At 37.9% G+C, this 15883-nt stretch overlaps 1 protein-coding gene across 1 annotated transcript; it reads right to left on the reverse strand.

The window, feature by feature from the left end:
* Nucleotides 1-3855: 3855 nt before the first annotated feature.
* Nucleotides 3856-14806, reverse strand: LOC146497327 (uncharacterized). Its single transcript, XM_085141491.1, has 6 exons — nucleotides 14696-14806; nucleotides 10651-10950; nucleotides 10285-10569; nucleotides 9754-9837; nucleotides 7771-7820; nucleotides 3856-7359 (listed from the first exon to the last, which is right to left on the reverse strand). Exons 1-6 carry the CDS (start codon nucleotides 14790-14792, stop codon nucleotides 7150-7152), a joined length of 1026 nt encoding a protein of 341 aa, XP_084997617.1. The 5' UTR covers nucleotides 14793-14806; the 3' UTR covers nucleotides 3856-7149.
* Nucleotides 14807-15883: the final 1077 nt, after the last annotated feature.

Below are 15883 nucleotides of genomic sequence, written 5' to 3' on the forward strand. Positions count from 1 at the left end.
CTGATACCTGACAACTTTTTTCTTGAGAACTGACGATGTCCTAAAATGTACACCGTACAGCAGCTCTTCTCCACCGTGAATTATGTTAAAAACAAACACCGCTCACGCCTCACAGATGACAGCTTACAGTCCTGTGTAAAGATGAAAGGGACTTTGTACAGCCCCGATCTGCAGACGCTGTGCGCAGAGGTTCAGGAGCAGAAGTCCCATTGTAAACATACCACGGCAGACCCGACGATGTTTCCATGTACATGCTTTTCAGCATCTCTTTATTGACCACTTTTCACACACGGTTGCTGTACACATACAGCCGGCTGTAGCTTTTCAGCTCACAGCCCGACAACACAACAGCAGAGAGAGCACAGACTTTAAGGCGGCGAGGCGTGATTGCGGGTGCCGCTCAGGTGCGTCCGCCTCCCCTGCAGCGGCGCGGCAGACCACGCCCCGCCACACACATTAACCAGGTAAAATACATATTTAGGCAGAATTTTGCAAATATCTATTTTTTTGTTTTTAGCAGCATAGTGCTTTTTTTCCAATTATTTTTTAAAAGCCAGGCCAAGGCTCCAAAAGCCCAAAGATGATATAAGGGTGGCGGCTCACAACAGTTTTTGTTTGCTACATGGATCATTTTAGTTCAGCTGGGTGTCTTTCCTTTTGTTATATTTCTTTAAGAGTTTGAAAATGTGTTAATTACATAAATAAAATGTAATTTTCTCTGTAGCACTTCATGGATTTCATAAGCAACACACCTTAGTTGTTCACACAAAGCATAAAGGTAAAAAACAATATATACAGTGTTATCTTCATTTTAGATGTCAAAAAGTATTTGCGGCTCCCAGTGTTTTCTTTTGCGTGGAAACCGGGTCCAAGTGGCTCTTTAGGTGTTAAAGGTTGCTGACCCCTGGTCTAGCCCAATGAGTGGTAAAAAAAAAAAATATGCAAAAATATATACACATGTGGTTGTGCTGAAGATAATTTAGGATTGACATTTGGCAGACTAAAAGCAGTTAGAACCGGGCAAGTCTCCTCGAGAAAGACAATGGTGTCTGAGGGATACTAAAAAAACAGCTGGAGGAACATTTTGCAACTAATTAGGTTTGTTGGCAACAAGTCAGTAACATGATTAAGTGTAAAAAGTAAAACTTAGAGAGGCAGAGTTTCTCAGGAGAAAAGATAGGTTGGCAGAAAACTGTCCACAAATGATTGAATAATTTCAAAATAATGTTCCACAAAAACAACAAAAAAAAAAAAACCCTCACACAATATATATATACACACACACACACACACACACACACACAAGTGTGATTAGGGAGAGTGGAAACACATGGGAACACAGCTGGGACGAATGGACATGACGATACAAGGAAAGCAAAACTAAACACACTGGACATGAGACGAGAGACTGTCCAAATAAAACAGAAAACATTAAGACACGCAGCTTGACACAGGGGCTGGGAAGAAGGAATGCATATGCGAACAAGACTGAACGGATGGGGAGACACAAAGAAAGAAACATGGAAACACTTAAGAGAGACAAGACACAGAGGGAGAAAGAGAGGAAGCGAGAGACACTGAAGGAGAGAGAGCGAGAGGGACACAGAGAAAACGAGAAACATGACGGGCTGGGGAGACATGGAACATGTCATTAATTAATTTAGACATTTGACATAGATATGGACTATTTTAAAATAATTTCACAAAAGCCATTTCAGGATTTAAATCTATTATAATAAAAGACTGCAAAGCACAAAATCATTACAGTACACATCCTATCTGCAAACACTGGAGTTTCATTCTGATAGGTCTGTCTAGGCACAAACCTAATGCTGGAACAGCTGAGACGATTCTACTACAATGGCAAAAGCACACACCAGACACCAGAGCTCTCTGTGTGATCTCGTGCACGAGGGAGAGGGAGACGACCGAGACGAGCGCTGTTCCTGCCGCTCAAACCCCAGTCACTCTCAGTCAGCTCCCCCGTAACACTGCTCTTTATTGAGGTTACATGAATATTCATGGATAATTAAAATATGACATCTTACACAGGCATACGTGTGTGTGTGTGGGTGGGTGGGTCAAGATGTGACCCTGTGAATGACTCCCAAAAATCTGAGGGGCCTGGAAGTCCAGCAGTTCACCTAAACAAAAGGTACTTATACACTTACAGATGTGTTTACCATACCATATATCAGAAAGAGAAGGTACGACCTCTCTCATGACCTTAGTTTAGGACATGTGTGGTATGCCAGAACACTCAGGAAAAGAGGAGTGAACGTACTCCTCTTTTTTATGGTACACAAAGCCTTTGCAGACTATTAAGGATCAGACATTCTATCATTCTGCAACTGATTATATATCTCTAAGCATATATGAGTATATGTTTCAAGGCATAAATGACAGTCATAAAATGTAACTCTGACACATTCCTTTGATTCAACCGTTATTTTCTATCGATTTGAATCTATCTGAAGTACATTAACTGTGTTTTTCAAAGGGTCCATGAAAATACTGGGCAGTTTAGCACAAAAGTGATTAGTCTGTTACAGTTTAAGGAAATACGTTTAACTGGTGGAACAGAAGCTGTGTTGTTCATGGTCATTGTTAGGTTACTTCATGAGCAGCAGAGATTAATTTGAATTCATAGGGTCACACTGAATTCCACCTTGATGTCAGCTTTATACTGCTCGGGAGTTAGATATCCACGAAGAACAGTAAATTATGAAGCAGCAGCACAACTCAGCTGACCCCACAGAAATAAATTGGATTTATTGCTACATGATTCTTTTCTCCACACTGAACCACTATAGTTGAGCATTATGTTAGTTGCTAAATCCCACTAAAACCCCTGACTATACAAATTTTCTTTCAAATCTGCAACAGCTATTTTTTCATTTCCTTTCTTTGTTTTTGTTTTTTTTCTGCTTGTGTTTTACAAAACAGATCTTCAAACTGAGTAAAACAATTATAATTTAGGATGAAATAAAGTTTCTATTCCTACACATATTACAGCTTTAATAACGCTCCACTTTTATTTATTTATTTATTTATCTGTAGTATGTCTTACGTGTAGTCACCTAGATTTCAAAATAAATATACAGCTACAAAAACGTATTAGCATAACTTATTAGTATACAAATTCATCCTTACCTTGTATTTTACATGAACACGGGCATAAAACAGCTCCAAAAAACTCTATGCGTCTGGAAAAATGAGCCACTCCCTGTAAAACAGGATGAGGAATTACTGCAACTTAGTCCTTGTTCATCCTCATATCATTCCCCCGCTTTCCTCCGTGGGACGGACTAAGAGAGGAGTCAAAAAGAGTAATCCAGGATGTGCATCCACGGTTATTTTCCGATGTCTCCATCAGATGTCAGGGTGGAGCTAATAATTCTGTCGGTAAACAGTGAAAACGTTTGAGGGAAAGGGGAGTTTCTGTGGGTCGTGAAATAGAAGCTTCAATAAGGAAGCTCTGTAATCATTCATCCGTCTGCTTTCCTGGCTGTCCGGCTGCTAGTCTGTCCTTTATTTCATTACCTGTTTCCCACGCTGTCAAACTCAGTACTGTCATCATTACTGTAATGCAATCACATTGACAAAATGTGAGAGGTTATAGAATAAAATGATAAAATGTGTGAATAACCATTCATATCACAAAAGTTATCTTCTAATTCTCAGTTAAATTACACTGAAAAACAATAACAGTAATAATATACTCAATTTGTAAACCAAATGTTTTAATGCATGTATAAGAATGTTTTTGTAAGTGTATATCATTTTAAATTGTTTTAAGGATTTCATGTAATAACAAATAACAACAAAAAAGAGTTTTTTTTCAATAGAAAGCAGGTTTAAGAGATTGAAATTTGTATTATTTTGTATTATTATGTTTTTTGGAAACATAAAAGATAAAGCCTCGCATCCTTTTTTTCAGATAGTGGCACTGTTGTTTTGCTCTGAGGGAAAAGGTATGAAAATAAATAACAAAATTAAATTGTAGGACAATTTAGGATGGAAGGTTGTAGTGTCATAATTTGACACTAGTTTGTTTTTCATTTTCAGACCAGTCCTTCTACCTCAACATTTTCAGAGGATATCCTTTCTTTTCTTGCTTTAAATTTAGTTAAGCTACTTAATACTTGACTTGTGAATAATTCAAGTATATAAAAGGCATCTAGTTCGAGGGATGAACAAGTGTTGTGTTGACACATAACTGAAAAACAGGCACAAAAACATAATTTTTTCATATCTCTTTAGTCTCTATGAAAAATATCATTAAAACACAGTATGATAGGCATCAATTTGTATTTTTGAACAGGGATTACCTAAGAACCGCCAGAAACCTGAGATATTTCAGCATGGTGTGGAATTTGAAGATCTGAAGGACAAAAGAAGTGTCAGACCTAAAAACTATCTACAGCAGATGCGCAGTATCTGAAAGCAATGTCCTTATGAAATGGGTACAGCAAAGACCTGACACAGGACCTGAGAGACGCAACTGGCCTTTCAGATAATCCATCTACTGTTCTCTGAGGCTTCAACAGAAGTGGCCTGAGTAGAAAGGATGTTATAAAGAAGCCATTCATAGGGTAAGGGAAACAGAGAGAAAAGGCACAGGTATGACAAAATACACAAGAACTGAGCTAAAGATCAGTGGCAACAAATCTTATGGAATGATCAATACAAGTTAGAAAATCTTAGTTTAAATAGTCATCACTTTGTACAGAGGAGGTCAGAAGAGTGGTACAATGGTGAGTGTCTGCATGGCAATGACCAAAACAAGACTCCTAATGCAGTAAAAGGATAAAGGGAGAGAAAAAAATCCAGAATATTCAGTCATGACTGACCTCCCCAGAGGCTGCATCTCAATGTTTTTGAAGCACTGTGGGATCATCTTTATGGAGAATGGAACAAAAGGCAGACAACATCCAAAGAAGAGCTTTGAATGTCCTTTATCCTTGCCAAGTTGAGTTGATAACAAAAAGTGGTGAGACAAAAAATAACATGTTTATTTATGTTTAAATCAATACATTATACTTGCACAGGTTTCAATAAAATGCTGCACCTATTACTTCATTTTACAAGCAAAATATGAAGAAATAAGGGGTGACTTAAGACTTTTGAAAAATAAAAACATATACAGTCATGTCAAAAAGAAAGCTTTGACTCTATGTGTAAAAACACTTTTACTTCCTCCATTTAAAGTCACATGAATGTTACCAGGGTGTAAATTGTAAATGTTGAAGTCACACTTCTTCGAAATATCAAGTATATATTCATGTAAAAAAAACTACGCTTACTGCCTCTATAAGAATTAAGAGGTTAAGTAGTAGCCAGGTGCTCCTAATCAAATGCAATTCTTGGAAAGCTAAATTCAGTGTTACTAAACACACTCAGGCCTGATTACTGGCAGAACTGTTGATTCACTTAAAGAGAAGCTGTCTGCCAAACTGAAGCAGGCTAAGATCTCAAAAAGCAACAAACCATGCCACGATCTAAAGACACACCTGAGAAGCATAGTCACTGATATCTATCAGTGTGGAAAGGGTTACTAAGCCATTTTAATACTTTGAGACTAGATGAACCAAAGTGAGAGCCATTTTACACAAATGGAGAAAACTTGGAGCAGTGCTTCCCAGGAGTGACCAGCCGACCAATATTACTGTAAGAGTGCACTGACCAGGAGTAAAGAGGTCACAAAAGAACCTAGAACAACATTAAAGATCTCCAAGCTTCATATGTCTCTTTAAAGGTCAGAGTTCATGATTCAACAAAACAGAGACTGGGGAAAAAATGACCTCCATGGGAGAGTTCAAGGAGAAAACCACAGCTGATCAAAAAGAACACAGAGGGTCGTCTCACGTCTGTGAAGAAACAAATGAAATTGAGAAGTATACACACACACACACACACACACACCTATGCACTTATAATTAGTGTCAGTGTCACCTGGTTCAATGTGGTTCATGTGACATATGCTTTCAGGTGCATTTACAGACATCCAAAGTTAAGTGGGAAGAATGTGATCAGTGACCTTTAGGGGATATGGGTCATCATACAGGTGCCAATATGTAGGGACAAAGAGGCCTCTTTCTAGAGGACAGAAAGATCTGTGGGACATGGACACTATATATACTGTAGTTAACAGTGTCTTGTTGTTCTTCCTTTTTGCATGTAAGAGGAATCCACCTACATGTATTAAAGTCTTCCAAACTGACTTAGTGTTCATCTCTTTATTGTTTCAACCTCTACAAAGAAAACACATCATTACAGCAGTCAATCTGACTAGACAAACAAAAAAAAAACAGAAAAAAATTGCTCTTCTGTTTTCTCCATCACTGCCACAACTGCACACAAGCTCATACAGACTACACACATATGGCTACTGTTTTTTTACAACCATGTGACATTTTTTTCTAAGTCTGGAAAAATGGCCATTGGTAATTTATTAGAACAGTCTATTTATCTGTATGATTAGGTGTGCTGCACAGTGTGATAAAAGTGATGTCACCTTATCTGCCTTTGAATGGTTTCAAGTTTAATGGGCAGATGGGATATTGCACAGGAATGAGCAGCAGAAAATTACAGTATTGCACTTTTTAAATATAAATATCAATAACAATAAAGTGGAGTGACCAGTGCAGATTAACTCCATTTTATTGTCTATGTCATTATCTATGACGTTATATCTATCTATAAGTTAATAAAGAGATTAAAGAGAAAACATATATTAGTATGATTATTAGTGTAATAACAGAACACACAAAAATTGCAGATATTTCACAATAGTCTGCAGCTACATACACTCATTGGTTCTAAGCTGACTCTAACTTTTTTGTTGGTATGTCTGTAAACTCTGTGCCTATTTCATTTTCTCAAAAACAAGACTTGGAAAGAATAAATATTGGGTTAACTAGCTCTGTTAATTCAAATTAAGAGAAATATCCAGCTACCTTTAAGATAGACCACAATATCATTCAGCAACCAAACCTTTGTGTCTAAAGTGAGCTACATGTGAGTGAACAGATCCACATCCCTTCTGATTAACATGTTTCCCTCACAGTAACATGAACATCCACATTTTGCACACATGGTACATCAGTGAACTCTGTTGATCATTATAAATACAGTTACTGGTTTTCTTCAGGTTTGGGTGTTTGTTGTTGGACTGTAGAATTGGGCTTTGTCAGCTCTGTCAACCTGAGCATACACCGTCTCTGGCTGAGGGATGTTTTCAGTCTTAGTGGATTTTTGTCCAGTGTGAAACTTCACCAAAGCATACGTAGATGTTGGAGAATGACATGAGTGATGTCCTAAGGGAGTCTGATTTTGAGTCTGGCCTAGAATGATGTCCTGGAAATAAATCAAAAGTGCTTTGTTAGGAAAATGTAATATTTATCTTACATGTTTACACAATAATAACCCAGGAAGAAAATATCACAAACAGTGATGTCTAAATGTGGCAAGAAGAAGCATAAGGTTGGATCTGCATCAGCAGACTAGATGGAACAGTTGGTGTAGAAAGGAGATGGTGTTGATTTTAGAAGGTAGTTTGTGAAACAGTGTTTGCTCACGTATATAGCTGGATGGCCTGGATTTCAGTCCAGTTTAAAATAAGAAAGGACATTTTAATAAAAAATGTTTCTTAATAATTGAATTACTCAAAATTAAACCATTTGTACCTACAGTTTGACTAGCAGAGTGGGAGAGTTTCTTCTTCTTTAAAAAAAAAAAAAAAAAAAAAAAAAAATCTATTATGCTTACCTCAGGAACCGCATATATAGTATTTTCCTGGTCCCCTCTTTTACTTTTACCTGTAAGTCAGTCATAGAAAATATAGGTTGACTTGCTTGAAATTTAGATTTTACTGGGGAAATTATATTTCCTTATTAAAGTGTTACATTTACATCTTCTACAAGGTGATTTTTTTTGTACATAAAGAAACAATCTTACTGTAACAGAAGTGATATAGTGGACTAATACAATAACATTTATTCCCGATTTTCTTTGTTAACTCATGCTATTTACATAGAACTTTGATACAACCCTGTTTTGTCAGTAGACTAAACAGATCAGTCTGCCCAAAAAAGAAGAAAAAACCCTCATCCCTCTTTGCAGTCAAAGTGATTTTTATATTTTTACAGCTTTTATTCAGTGTAAAAAACATGCCTATGGAACCTGTCAGAGTCACCCATTAAAAGCAACAAGAACAGCAGCATACTATTGTAATAACTACACTGTAACCCCCACATAGTCACAGAATATACACTACATATCAATTTAACACTGGCATTTTTCATTTTATATAAATTTTGAGTAGTTTGAGGTATATTTATGATATATTTACAGACAACGTACATCTTTACATAAATAATACAAATTTCAATTGTCTCTAATGGGTTGTTGTCACGATCCTGGGTCTTGTGACCCAGAGTTTTGAGTTTTAGTTGTTTTATGTTTAAGCCCTTCAGGTTTTCTAAGTTCATTTTTATCATGCCTAGGTTGTTATAGTTCTTTGTTATTAGATTCCACTTGTGTCTTCCACCCCTGTTAAGTCTCCCTTGCCCTTCATGTGTTTCATGTCTGTCTTACGTTGTCATGGCTGCGTCTTATGTTTCCTGTTTTATTTTGAAGAGGTCTTGTGTTCCTGTGTTCATCATTAGTTTTACTCTTCCACTGTGATGTCGTTATGTTCATGTGTGTCATCTGTTCCCCCATGTGTTCCCACTTCTCTCATTAGCGTCCTGTGTGTATTTAGTCTGTGCCTTCTCATTCAGTCTTTGTCAGATCGTCTGTGTTGTTCCCATGCCATGACCTGCGTTCAGGTTTTCGTATATCCTCATCATCATTGCCATGTTTAGAGTTTTGTTTGTTTTTATATTTGCCAGGGGTTTTCATAGTTTGTGTTTCCTTTCTAGCTTACCCAGTTTAGGTTATTGCTTAGTTTGCATTGTTTTTGCCCTTTTATTTTGTACTGTTCTGTCTGCCTTAATAAACGGCTCATCATCAGTTAACTTTGAGTTTTAGAATGTCTGCACCTGGGTCACTCTTCACACTCCACACAGTTTGCCTTGGCAAACTGAGACAGTTGTGGAAGTCAAGACTGCCTTTGAATTGCTGCAACCAACATTACACGACCTCTTAAAGCTAATAAAAACAATGTTTTCTGTTCAAATGTTTTTGCTTTGTTTTTTTCCCCCCCTCAGACAATGCTGGTGTGCACAAGGACACAAAGCAAAAGATAACTGTATAAAGCTTTTGTGCCTGCCCTACAAAGCTTTTATACAAATTTGTTGTATTTAAACAGTGTTTGAGAAGAAAGTGCCATCTTGTGGAGCCATGATTTGAATGAATGGGCATAATTACAGTAGAAAATAGATACTCCCCAGTAGAAGCTTCTGGCTCGGGGACACATGTAAGTGACGGAGCCCAAGAGGATGGCCACAATGGCAGGTCACTGACTTCCTCTGTATCATACACACATTAAACCTCACTGACTGTTGACCAACAGTCTGGGAGCTATTTTTTGAAGATGGTCGAACTCTGATTTGAGGGTCTTCGCTGAAGTCTGGCTGCAACTCTAAACTCCAAAATCCTGGTGTGAATATCATATTGAAGCTAAACATAGCAACTAAAACTAACTAAAATGAAGTGTGTGCGCTTCAATACAAGATGTAATTTTGTGTACTTGAAGTAGCAGCAATTCACTAATTTTTCTGAAAAAAGAAAAACAACATTGGAACTTACAGTTCATGATGAAGCAAAGGGTAATGAAGAGAGTCAACAAGAGAACAGAAATCGAAGCTGCAATTATGGTGGCTCCACTGGGAACTGTGAAGAAATCAAATTATTATATCACAGTGATTCTAACCAGGTTAAGTACTGGGATTTATTTGCATAAAAACAAAAAACAAAAGATTTACAACTGCAGCAAATATTTAAGTGATCAGTAGAGTAATGGCATACATATATATACACACACACACACACACACACACACACACACACATACACATATGGTTGTGACAGTTTGGTTAAACAAGTTCTTTAAAAAGAACCATTTACCATTTACAGTCAGTTCACGCCTACATTCAATCACCAGTTCACTTAACCCCACTGACTGCAAGTCTTTGGACTGGATTGTGGATGCTTTCTCCCACAATCCAAAGACATGTAGTTAGACATGGGGACAACATGCAAACATCACACAGCAAGGCCTTTAAAATGTGGTTATTTCTTTCTTTTTTTTAAGTTCATTACTATGACCGTTATTCTCACCTGTCTTTGTTTCACAGTAAGATTTGAGCACCTTCATGGTTTGATTCCAGCTCACTTGGTTGCTGTGATTACAGAAAATGGTGTCTTGCTGCAGGTAAAAACTTAAAGAGGAAAAAAAATTTGTGGCCTTCAAATCCTTTTCTTCTGCATGAGAGCAGTTTTTACCATCACATCTGAAACTACTGCTGATGTTAAAGTCCACTGTGCTGCAGGTCACAGTTAGGTTACAGGAGTCTGAGCTCTTGGACACAGACTCCACTGTCAGGTCAGCAGGAGTCACTGAATCTGGGGAACAACAGGTGTGAAAGTATTAAAAACATGTCTATGATGTGTGAACATTTTAAAACAATGAAAAGAGAAACCTACCTTGAACTATGACCTTATATTCAGCTACCTTTTGCTCTTTTCCGCTGATTGTTACTGCAGTATAATCCCCACTGTCATTGTGTTGTACATTCCTCACTAGCAAAGAGTCATTTTGTCCAAACAACTCAGCCCTTCCTTCATAATTGTCAAACACGACTGGATCAGTATTAAAAACATGTTTAGCAATATTGTTACTGTAATTAAATTTCCAGAGCAAATCAGTCTTTTTGTCAAGTTTAACAAATTTCTCTACATCCAGGTGTAAGTCTTTTCCATGCAGCAGAAACAAAGGCTGGAGCCCTAAAAGAACAAAAAAAAAAAAAGAGAGGTAAGCTAAAAAGCAGCTTTATTGCTGCAATTAAACAAAATACAAATTGATGCTGGTTGGAAAAAACAAGGCAAACTAATGACTAAAGACAGAATCAACACAGCACAAAAGGAGACTGAGACACATTGTATACACACAGGATAATTAAGAAAAAGGCAACAACTGAGACAACATCTGAAACTGATCAATAGTAATTAGACACCGGAATTTGAACTGAACCAAAACAACATAAGAGACATAAGGTCACCAAAATAAAGCAGGAAATGACAAACACTGACCTGGACACTGAACTTGACACAGTCAGAAGATAAAACAGGGAAACAAGACTGGGATAATTAGCATCTTCTAATGTGGAACCGAGGACTAAAGGCAAAGATAAACACCAACGCAGCAATATCATACTCAGAGGACTACATACAAGAAATAAATCACACTGCAAAAACTAAAAGAATATTCCAGAAAAATTCAGAACTGACCATGCTTAATATCAGAATAGTAAACATGCAACTGCAGTCCTCCTAAATCAAATGCAACTTTTTTATTATTTATTTATTTGATTATTTTTATTATTGTTTAGTCACATCCAACTGCTTTTTGTCTGTGGTGTCTAGAAAATGGTGTGGGCTTCATATAGCAGATAAACTTTTTGTGGGAAGCCTGGTTGTTTTGGAATTACAGGCTCCATCTCACAGTGGTGGTGGACCTTTAATAACTATGAATGAATATATCAAACCACCCAAAACATATCTATCCAGGATTGAGACCAGGAAGCACAGATGCGGTCTTACACATCTCCTCATGAAATACCCAGCAACACCCCATCCCCTCAGAAACCGTCATAAACAAAAAATATTAAAAATAATTTCATGCACACCAAAGAAGAAAACTGTTATACATGGGTTATTAAATATTCAGTGAAAGTTTATGGCTGAGAACAGATGGGTTTGGCTGTCGGAGGGGGGGGTTTTTGAACTGCAGGTCCTAGGCAGCAGCTCTACCTGTACTAGATGCACCTGCTCCTTGTCGTTTCCATCTCTGAAACGACAAGGAGCAGGTGCATCCCAAGAGTTTCTGGGTTTTTTTGCTGGTTCTTCAAATGTTCAATAAAAACATGTATCTGAAGAAAGCTTTGTAACTATCCCCACTAGTGAAGACTGTCATTTCCACAATCACTTCCTGGTGATGAAGGAAAATGCTGGGCTGGCATGTAAAAGGGCATTTATTCCCTTCAAGAAGCTCCATAAAGCACCCCTCCAATAGCCAAACCTATCTGTTCTCTGATTGGATAGTTAAATTTGTGATTGACATGACATTGGCCGATCAGATGAAAGGAAGAAAAATAGGGTCAAAAATCGTACTTGTAACTTGAAAGTTGAGTGCAGAGTTTCACACGTATTTTTTGGCTAAGTCCACACACAAATCTTTTTTACACATGCACAAATTCTTTTTACATATACAAATCCTGATTTACAAGTGTGGTGGACATAATAAGAACTGTTTGTTCATATTCTAAGGAACAGAGCTTCAGCACTTCCTTTATTACTTCCTTTAGCAAAGTGGCTCAGATTATGCAAACATTACCTATAACTGCATTTTCCGTTTCATGCCATAATTTGCTAAATGCTATGAATTTTTAATAACAGCATGTTGAATAAATACTGCTTTTTGTCCAGTTCTTGTTGGATAAAGATTTATGTAAGATCTCCACACTGAGATTATGATCTATAATCAAAGTGTAGCCGTAATTTAAGGAGAACGGTGGCTGTGGCGACAGACAGGTCACATACTAATCGGAAGGTTAGTGTCTTATTCCTGTTTGCACCAGTCTGCGTGCCAAATATTATTGGGTAAGATACTAACCCACCAAGTTTTTCTGTGATGAGTCTGTGTGAATGTTACAGAAGCACTTACATAGAAAGTCATAGAAAAAAATGCTAGTATAAACCAATGACTGTAGAAAACAGTCATTGGTATGAACGGGTGAATGAGGCAAATAGTATAATGTGCTTTGAGTTCTCAGAGTAGAAAAGAGCTGTATGAGAACCAGTCCATTTAACATGTGTAAGATTCAGTACATTTAGGTAACAACCAGCATTCTGGCATAAGCAGCACAAATTACTGACTAAAAATTAAGCAGACCTGATGAGGATGCATGAAGGACAGACTGAAGGAGAAAACTCTGATATAACTATTTATATACTGCTCTCTACTTATGAATTCTCCTACCCGCCTCTCCTTAGTTTCCTTGGTCAAGAAAAGGAGATAGGAAGTAGCTTTTCAAACACATCTCCTGTTTCAGAGTGATGCTAAAAAACCTTTCATGTATTTGTTACTTCTATGATGGACTATTGCAATTCTTTATCAAGTTCTTCTAAAAGCTCCCTGAGAAGGCTTCAATTAGTACAAAACATTGCACCAACACAAACTAAAAGGAGAGGTTATATTTTTTCTATATTAGTGTCTCTTCTTTGCCTTCCTCTTAAATTACAAATTTAGTTTAAAATCCTTCTTCTCACACATGAAAATGCTAAATGACCAGGTCTCATCACACCTTAAAATGGGGTGGCTGTGGCCCAGGTGGTAGAGCAAATCTACTGACTGGAAGGTTGGTGGTTTGATCCTTGGTTTCCCCAGTCTGCATGTCTTGTTGTATTTGAAGTCTTTTTGACGGATAACTTTCACTATGACTTTGGATCACTGACTACGATTGTAGCAGATATTCACACTACTAACTGAACATCTCAGTGTAAACTACATTTAACTGTATAATAGGGCTGCACGATTAATCGTTAGAAAATCGCGATCTCAATTCATACTTATGTGCGATCTCATTTCCAAATGACAACGATTTAAAGAAAAAATAAATAAATAAAAATAGACGACGACGATTGCACCGCATTTTGATCCGGGACGTAATCTGCATGAAAACAAGCGCTCACTCTTCCTGCTCAACAAATGACAAGGGCGGAGCCTTATACCACGTGATACAGAAGCTGGCTGCTAGAATTGGCTGGGGAAAAACAACGGAGAAGACGTCAGGGATAACGAGAAAGTGACTGGAGAAAATGAGTCCCGGTCAACCACCCAAACATCAATAACGGGAACCTTATACAGCGCTTCCCTATACCCGTCGAACTCCCGCAGGCACAAAGAAATTACGGAGGCTATTACTTATCACCTGACCAAAGATATGGCTCGCATCAACACTGTGCAAAACGAGGGGTTTAGGAAAATGATCAACACCCTAGACAAACGCTACACAGTGCCGTCCCGCAACTATTTTTCTATTGTTGCACTACCTGCTCTATACACGCAGTGTCGAGCAACGGTGGAGACGGAATTTCAAGCAGTACAACATTTTGCAGCACTGACAAAATGTGAGACATTTGTTGTTTTTATGTTTATTTATTGTTTTTATGTTCAGTCTCAACTGTTACGAAGTTGATGTGCAGTTAATAAGCGCAATAAATATTTATACTGGAAAAGAAAATCGTGAGAGAATCGTGATCGCAGTTCTAAAATGAGATCACGTGTACAGAAATGAGATTCTCGTGATTCTCATTTTATGCAAAATCGTGCAGCCCTACTGTATAATATTGAATTTTATCAGCATCGTGACTAAAAATACCAGCATCACTACAAACATAGCATTTTGTATTACCAAAAGATTTTTAAAGGCAACAAAACAATAGTTATAAAAACAGAGCGAGTTCTTACCTTGTACTGTTATTATGTAGAGCAGAGAAAAAGGAAGTAGCACTAAACTACAAGACATCATTCTTCCAACTGAGCAGTGAAGGAAGCAGAGTAACATTTTGATAAACCACACCTCTGGGGCTAGTAAAACTTTTCTTTTCTTGGTTGGTTAAATGAACAGTTGTTACTTTTTATTAAAAATGTTTCACGGAGAAAAAATAAATAAATTTTAAAGAGGCGTTAGCCATATTTTAAGATGAGTAAAGTTATGAGTGTTTTAAGCAATACAAATGTATCTTTGACATGTGTCAGTGTTTGAAATGGCATCAAAGAGAAACAAAGACATCAAACTAGATCCCACCCGTTTATGACTGGACCAAAGACAAATGATCATGTTAGCAAAGCTGCGTTTTGTAGATTTGTTACAAATGTACAGACTTGCTGATAATGTGATGTTAGAGTTTCGGTAGGATGCAGCTGAGGTTAACATAGTATCAGTAAAACCTCAATTGCAGTTTCAAGTCTTGCAAGTCTTACAGTCTAAACAAACAATTCCACATGAGCATAGCTGACTATGACCTATACACAATCATTTTAGTTATGTACATCAGACACCAGCAATGCTGTTTTTTTTTTTGCTTCATGTATGTGTAGCCGCTAAACTGGTGGACCTAAATCTTAACCACCACGTCCGTATATATACAAGCGGAAAAGGGAGTGAGTGGGTCAGCGCTCGGAGAACAGAAGCTAAGCCAGCTTTAAACACACCATTTATTTTTAGGGTAAAACACAGTCAGAACCCCCAAATACAGGCTAAAATCCCCGCTACACAATAAAAATAATGTTCGCAACCCGCTAAAAGCCCTGCCGGCAGGAATAACTATACACTAAAAACCAAAAATAAATAAATGGGGTTTTTTTGTATGATAAAAACTTCCCCCCCCCAGAGTCCTATATTCCCTCTTGTCCAGCCACACGCATGCGGGCAAATGTTCCTTAGCTGGAGAAGAGACAGGAGAGGAACTCCTCTTCCGGGATGGTAAAACTCGCCAGCAGCAGACCAGGGAGGAGGCTCCTATCTTCGCCTGACGGTACGCGGCCGCACAGTCCAGCCACTCTCCGCACCTGCACACGGCTTCCCTCGCAGCCCCGCCCTGAAACAACAGACACGGGCCAGCAACGTTGTCGGCGCAGCCGCTGTTATCCTCC

This window comes from Neolamprologus multifasciatus, chromosome 18 (assembly GCF_963576455.1).
Source record: "Neolamprologus multifasciatus chromosome 18, fNeoMul1.2, whole genome shotgun sequence".
Classification (NCBI taxonomy): domain Eukaryota; kingdom Metazoa; phylum Chordata; class Actinopteri; order Cichliformes; family Cichlidae; genus Neolamprologus; species Neolamprologus multifasciatus.

Bases quoted from the DNA above. Each gene is read 5' to 3' on its own strand.
- LOC146497327 (XM_085141491.1), bottom strand. From the start codon at position 14,792: ATGTTACTCTGCTTCCTTCACTGCTCAGTTGGAAGAATGATGTCTTGT. The intron at 10,951-14,695 runs GTAAGAACTCGC...TTGTTCTTTTAG, and splicing joins CTACATAATAACAGTACAAG to GGCTCCAGCCTTTGTTTCTG. The intron at 10,570-10,650 runs GTAGGTTTCTCT...GTTGTTCCCCAG, and splicing joins ATATAAGGTCATAGTTCAAG to ATTCAGTGACTCCTGCTGAC.